General features: G+C 38.0%; 2 protein-coding genes across 2 annotated transcripts; one reads left to right on the plus strand and one right to left on the minus strand.

Annotated features, from left to right (window-relative positions):
- Nucleotides 1–1,584: 1,584 nt before the first annotated feature.
- LOC109569135 (olfactory receptor 9G19) lies at nucleotides 1,585–2,508 on the plus strand. Its single transcript, XM_019974441.2, has one exon. The coding sequence runs from the start codon at nucleotides 1,585–1,587 to the stop codon at nucleotides 2,506–2,508; it is 924 nt and encodes a 307-aa protein (XP_019830000.2).
- A 2,565-nt stretch (nucleotides 2,509–5,073) lies between these two features.
- On the minus strand, nucleotides 5,074–6,012 carry LOC109569136 (olfactory receptor 9G4-like). Its single transcript, XM_019974443.2, has one exon. It carries the CDS (start codon nucleotides 6,010–6,012, stop codon nucleotides 5,074–5,076), a length of 939 nt encoding a protein of 312 aa, XP_019830002.2.
- Between the last annotated feature and the right edge of the window lie 1,655 nt (nucleotides 6,013–7,667).

The following is a 7,667-nucleotide window of genomic DNA, read 5'->3' on the forward strand; positions in this document are numbered from 1 at the left end:
TCTTGAGAAATTTGTATGCAGGTCAGGAAGCAACAGTTAGAACTGGACATGGAACAACAGACTGGTTCCAAATAGGAAAAGGAGTACATCAAGGCTGTATATTGTCACCCTGTTTATTTAACTTCTATGCAGAGTACATCATGAGAAACGCTGAACTGGAAGAAACACAAACTGGAATCAAGATTGCCGGGAGAAATATCAATAACCTCAGATATGCAGATGACACCACCCTTATGGCAGAAAATGAAGAGGAACTCAAAAGCCTTTGATGAAGGTGAAAGTGGAGAGTGAAAGAGTTGGCTTAAAATTCAACATTCAGAAAACGAAGATCATGGCATCCGGTCCCACCACTTCTTGGGAAATAGATGGGGAAACAGTGGAAACAGTGTCAGACTTTATTTTTCTGGGCTCCAAAATCACTACAGATGGTGATTGCAGCCATGAAATTAAAAGACGCTTACTTCTTGGAAGGAAAGTTATGACCAACCTAGATAGCATATTCAAAAGCAGAGACATTACTTGGCCAACAAAGGTTCATCTAGTCAAGGCTATGGTTTTTCCTGTGGTCATGTATGGATGTGAAAGTTGGATTGTGAAGAATGCTAAGCGCTGAAGAATTGATGCTTTTGAACTGTGGTGTTGGAGAAGACTCTTGAGAGTCCCTTGGACTACAAGGAGATCCAACCAGTCCATTCTGAAGGAGATCAGCCCTGGGATTTCTTTGGAAGGAATGATGCTAAAGCTGAAACTCCAGTACTTTGGCCACCTCATGCGAAGAGTTGACTCATTGAAAAAGATTCTGATGCTGGGAGGGATTTGGGGCAGGAGGAGAAGGGGACAACAGAGGATGAGATGGCTGGATGGCATCGCTGACTCGATGGATGTGAGTCTGAGTGAACTCCGGGAGTTGGTGATGGACAGGGAGGCCTGGCGTGCTGCAATTCATGGGGTTGCAAAGAGTCGGACAGGACTGAGCGACTGATCTGATCTGATCTGATCTGATAGCATGTACATGCTCAGTCACTAAGTCGTGTCTGACTCTTTGTGACCCCGTGGACTGTAGTCCACCATGCCCCTCTGTCCACGGGATTTTCCAAGCAAGAGTACTGGAGTGGGTTAGCATTTCCTCCTCCAGGGTATCTTCTTGACTCGATCAAACCTGCATCTCCAGCAGCTCCGTCATTGGCAGGTGGATTCTTTATCCCTGCATCACCTATGTATCTCTCTTTTCTAAATAAAGCCTCCACAGAATAATGGTCAGTGCCGTTAGCTTCACTGCTGTATCCTAATGCCCAGACAGCCCCAAGCACTCAAGAAATATTTTCCTAATAAATGAGTAAGACCCAAATAGCATTAAGACTTTCTAGTAGTCAAGTCACATTGTTGAAATAAATATGTTGAGGCTCAGAAAGCTTCCCTCATCTTCCCAAATACACCAAGATTCCTGTTCAGCTCTTCCTTACCTTAATAACCATAGTCTTGACTATATTTCATAGATTTGTATAAAAGAATGTTTTCCTTTGGTATGGGTTGAGGTAATTAAACTCTTAATTCCTTCATTTGCAGGTGAGGTCTCTTTAAACCATGGAGAAGAACAATCATACGGTGACTGAGTTCATCCTTGTGGGATTCACAACAGACCCCAAGATGCAGCTGGTCCTGTTTGTGGTGTTCCTTGGTGTGTACTCCATGACCCTGGTAGGAAATACCACCCTCATAGCGTTGATCTGTAATGACTCTCGACTGCACACACCCATGTATTTTCTCATTGGGAATCTGTCTTTTCTGGATGTCTGGTACTCCTCTGTGTACACCCCAAAGATCCTAGTGACCTGCATTTCTGAAGACAAAAGCATCTCCTTCACTGGCTGTGCAGTCCAGTTCTTCTTCTCGGCGGGGCTGGCCTACAGCGAGTGCTACCTGCTGGCTGCCATGGCTTATGACCGCTATGCGGCCATTTCCAGTCCCCTGCTCTATGCTCAGGTCATGTCGAGGAGACTCTGTATCTGTTTGGTTATATATTCCTATACTGGGGGTTTTGTCAATGCAATAATACTCACCAGCAACACATTCACATTGAATTTTTGTGGTGGTAACATTATTGATGACTTTTTCTGTGATGTCCCCCCTCTCGTGAACTTGGCTTGTGATGTAAAAGAGACGTACCAGGATGTGCTGTACTTCCTCCTGGCCTCCAACGTCATCACGCCCACTGTGCTCATCCTGGCTTCCTACGCCTTCATCATTGCTGCCATCTTGCGAATTCGCTCCACCCAGGGCCGCCTCAAAGCCTTTTCCACCTGTTCCTCCCACCTGATCTCTGTCACCTTATACTATGGCTCCATTCTCTACATCTACTCCCGTCCAAGTTCCAGCTATTCCCTTGAGAGGGACAAGATGGTGTCTACATTTTACACCGTGGTGTTCCCCATGTTGAACCCCATGATCTACAGTCTGAGGAATAAAGATGTTAAAGCTGCTCTGAAAAAACTCTCCAGGTTCACATAATCTGAAGTCTAAACTGACATAAATTTCTTGAAACATTGCTCAGTGAAAACAGACTGCTTCAGGGGAAGTTTGGGAAGGAATATTAAAACACACACACACACACACACATCTGTTTCTTTACTCAAAAAAATTCAGTGAAAAAGTCTTTTTCTTTGCTTTAGTTTGTTTTGTTTAATAATTCTGCTATAATCTATTCTACAACTTAATAAATTCAACTTAATATAACTTTTTAAAATGATATCAAAATTTAATGCAATACAAGAGTATATATCACTTCTGAAATTCCAAATGATTAAATTTTACTATTTCCTTGGGATAGACCCGTTTTCCACCTACTTGATGAGTATTAAGGGATTGTGAAGAAACCATTAAATGGATTCTTGACATTTGTGGAATATATCCCAAAATCTTCTTGTCTGATACAGTGCTTCTGTGGTAATGAAAGAGTAAGCACTGTGAAGAATTTTTTGATGGAAAGAGGAGGCAATGAGGTGTTAGATAATAAACACAGATAAAAAGAAAAATCAGAAATATCAGAACTAGTACAAATAATGAATTGACCTCAACTATTGGTTCTAAAGCTTTTATTTAACTGTATTTTATAAATGTACCCATTACAACAATAGCTATACTCTTTCAACAAAAAATTGTAACTTCTGATGTGCAAACTCCTCATTTGTCAAATGTAACCAACATTCTGTAATTTGCAGTGTTGTTGTAAAGAACATTTTTTTAATTAGTCATATCAGGTGGTCAAGAAGTAAAAAGAAAATAATTATTAAAATTATTAAAAATTAAGTAAAGTTGACCTGAAGATTTTAAATGTTGTTCTAAAATACCTTCCTTTCAATGTTTATCAATGAATGATTTTAACTTTTTTTCATAAGAAATGAGTCCCTCTGCTTTCTTCTGGTTTTCTTCCATCTTTCTCCATCTAATCTCTAGCTGATTCGGACATATCCCACTAGCCAATGATATCATATATAGTCCATAAATATATAATCTATACATATTATGTTCAAAGTATTTCAAAAGCTACTTGCTGAAGAGACTTGGCAGGTGGTAGACAAGTCAAACAGAGATAGAACCAATACCAGGATGTACTCACTTTTAGGGTAATAACCAGACATGGGTACTACTAAGCATTTAGCTTTCCCTTGCCATGCAAATTCACATTTGGGGATTGTAGCCTGATTTGAATTTAGCCTCTTTTTAAAGGTAAAATGTAAACTGCCTAATACATATTACAAAAATGGGGGAGGGGGGAATAACAAGATAAGTTTTTAACTTAATCACCTGTGTCAGAAACTTATAATTCCAGATTAAAATCATAGATCTATTGTTTTGCACTTGCCTAGCTATCATTTATGCATATGTGTGGAAATTAAAACATATCTTGAAGGATCACCTACAACAAATGTTTGGAACCATTATCTTCACTTTTATAGTTCACAGTTTCTATAATCTGTTTTTATAGGCATGAAAGTATTTTTGAGAGTCAAATATATAATATCAGATTATGAACAAAAAGAGTATCTGGAGAGTTACTGTTAATTACCTTTGTTATGAATATTGATGATAGTGAAAGGATCAGTACTCTTCCAAAAGCAATAGAGATTATTATTGCTTACAATGAACTTTTTAAAATGTTAAACATAAAATGCAGAATCAGTTTTCAAAAATAGCTATATATTGCAAGCAAATCACAGGAAGAAAAACAACTAAACCTGCCTTGTACTAAATATTGACCTGTAAGGTTCTAGGTAATTAAAAAGTCCCATCATTGTCTGTGAGGGTGGGAACAAACACTGAATCTATAATACAGCAGAGCTTTAATTTGTTGGGGATTTGGTGTTTTGTTTGTTTGTTTGTTTGTTTGTTTCTATTTGCCCCATGTGATGTTGTTATTTTCCTTCATGGGGAATATGCAGTTCATCATCAGATGGATGGCATGGCAGACTACTCATTCTATCTGGAAGAGATCACACTTAAGGTAGTAATCCTAATAACATATGTTTCTCTATATTTAGAAAAGTGTTTTCTTCATAATCTAAACAATTCAAACACATTGCTTAATATTTCATCGAAGTTGAAGGCACAAGGATGACAAAGAAATAATCAATATACACAATTAGAGTTTTATGAAGGAGTTTGGAAGAACAAATATTTGTCAAATTTTGTTTCCAGCTTTTCACTATTTAAAATCTACTTCCCAATCAATAAAGTTTGCTCACCAAGATTCCAACTCAAACTATGTATTTGAAAGCCATCCAAATCTACTTTCTTTTTCAAAGAGGTCCCACAAAATCAAAGAGGATGAGTTTTTATGAAAATTGAGTACTGCAAAGTAGCAGAATGCAATATTGTAGAGCATCAAACAACTCAATGTTAGTTTTAAAAGTTTAATCACAACAAAAGAATAATTGACAGAAAATGGTTCAATCAATTATTCATCTTTTAAGCAAAATGTGTTGTATTTACTTGAAATATGGCAATGTGCACAAGCATGTTTATAAGACAATAATTTGGAAAATGCAATGCCAGCATCCTGCAAAAAGATCACCTTCATCTTTGAGGTCTTATAGTCTGTGTTGCTTTCCAGAAGGCCGCTTTAACATCTTTGTTTCTCAGGCTATAGATGAGAGGGTTGAGCAATGGATTGACCACAGTGTAAAACAGAGATGCCACTTTGTCCTTCCCAAGGGAGTAGGTGGAACTTGGCCTTGAATATGTGAAGAGCAACGATCCATAGAAGAGCATGACCGAGACCAGGTGTGAGGCACAGGTGGAGAAGGCTTTGCGCCTTCCTGAAGCCGTGCGGATCCTCAAAATAGCGAGAAGGATGTGGAAATAGGAAATGATGATGACAAGAATATTTGAGAGGACCGTGAAACCCACGAGACCCAGGAGGACCTGCTCATAGACCTTGGTGTCTGTACATGACATCGTCACCAGTGGTGGTACATCACAGAAATAGTGGTCAATAATATTTTTGCCACAGAAACTCAGGCGAAAAGTGTTGGCAGTATGTGCTATGGCATTCAAGAACCCTCCTATGTAGGAGCCAGCAACAAGCCTAGTACAGAGAGAAGGGGACATAGAACTTGAATAAAGTAGTGGGTTACAGATTGCCATGTGGCGGTCATAGGCCATGGCTGCTAGGAGATAGCACTCAGTGTAGGTTACAGCACAGGAAAAGAAAAACTGGGCTCCACATCCAGCCAATGACATGTGCTTATCCTCTGAGACACAAGTCGCCAGGATTTTGGGGGTGTACACAGAGGTGTACCAGAAATCCAAGAAAGACAGATTGCCAATGAAAAAATACATAGGTGTGTGCAGGCAAGAATCAATATGGATTAAGATAACTAAGGACATGTTACCTGACAAGGTGATCAAATAAAATATCAGAAATATTCCAAATAGGGTCAGTTTCCACCGGGGGTCTGTTGAGAGGCCCAGTAAGATGAATTCATTCAGGAGGGTACGATTTCCAACTTCCATGTCCACTAGGAGAAAGTCTGATAAGAAAAAGTTGCTAAATGATTTAATGATTTTCTATTGAAAGAAATAAACTGTATATTAAACCAGCAATTCCTAGGAAGCTTATGGACTTTTATCTCTTATTGCTTAGAATGACAGAACATCAGTCTGTGACTTAGGGGCCACTGGAATTCAAGTTAGAATCTCATTTTGAAATTTGGTCTTTCACTTCCTAATTGTTTAATGTAGAACACTTCCTCCCATAGGCACCCCAAAATTACTTTACAGAGCAACTATCAATGAGAAAAACCTGATTCCAGTAGACCATATTTGGGGCCATAAAAACACTCAATAATTTTAAAATAATTCAAGCTATTGGAAGTATATTTTCTGACCCCCACGTGTTGATAATTACATTAGAAACCAGAAGTAGAAAATAGATCTATGAAAAATTCCCAAATATTTGAAAGAATATTTAAAACACTTCTAAATACTTTATAAGCAAAACTTAAAAGTACATATAGAAATTATTTTTAAGAAAGTGAAAATAAAACACAACATATTAATAAGTGGGAAATAGTAAAGCAGCACTTACAAGGAAATTTCCAGCACTGAACACCAACAAAAAATAAATAAATAAAAGCTCTTTAATTGGTGATATTTGCTTGTAAATGTGGGCAGGAAGTGGCCCAGATGACAGAGTAGAACACTAAGCTCACCTCCTCCCTTGAGCACACCTAAAATATAACTATTTACAGAGCAACTATTGATTAGTATCATCTGAAGACTTTCCACAACTGAAGAAACTGAATACATAAAGAAGAAACTGTGAGATAAATAGGAGATATGATGATACAGATAAGTTGACACCTTGCATATATAGATAGAAAGATAACTATATTTACATTTCACGGTAGTCACAAAAAGAGAAGAGAGAAGAATCCAAACACAACACTAAAGATAGTCAAAAAATCACAAGAGAAGACAACAAAAAAGGAATTTTTAAAAGAATTATCAAAAAAATAACAAAATGGCATTAAGAAATACATATGAATACTTATTTTAAATATAAATGGAATATATTAGCAAATCAAAAAATATAGAGTGGCTAAATGAATAAGAAAATAAGACCCATGTATGTACTAACTGGGCTTCCCAGGTGGCACTGGTGGTAAAGAACCACTGCCAATGCAGAAGACATAAGAGGGGCAGGTTCAATCCTTGGGTCAGGAAGATCCTCAATAGGAGGGCATGGAAATTCACTCCAGTATTCTTGCCTGGAAAATCCCTTGGGCAGAGGAGCCTCGAGGGCTACAGTTGATAGGTTTGCAAAGCGTCAGACACAACTGAAGTGACTTAGTACATACACACACATGTACCGCCTAGAAGATATTCCAGATCTAAAGATGCACACATACTGAAAGTTAAGGGATAGAAAAAAGGTATTAAATGTAACTGGAAAGAATGTGGGGTAACAATACTTTTATCAGACAAAATCAACTTTAAAACAAAGACAGTGATAGACAAAGACATTACAAAATAATAAAGACATCAATCTAACAAAGTGAATATATATATACACATATATAATGTGTGCATGCTTGGTTCTGTCCAGCTCTTTGCAAACCCATGTACTGTAACCCTCAAGACACTCCTGTGTCCACGAGCCTATCCCA

Source organism: Bos indicus, chromosome 15 (assembly GCF_029378745.1).
Source record: "Bos indicus isolate NIAB-ARS_2022 breed Sahiwal x Tharparkar chromosome 15, NIAB-ARS_B.indTharparkar_mat_pri_1.0, whole genome shotgun sequence".
NCBI classification, from domain to species: domain Eukaryota; kingdom Metazoa; phylum Chordata; class Mammalia; order Artiodactyla; family Bovidae; genus Bos; species Bos indicus.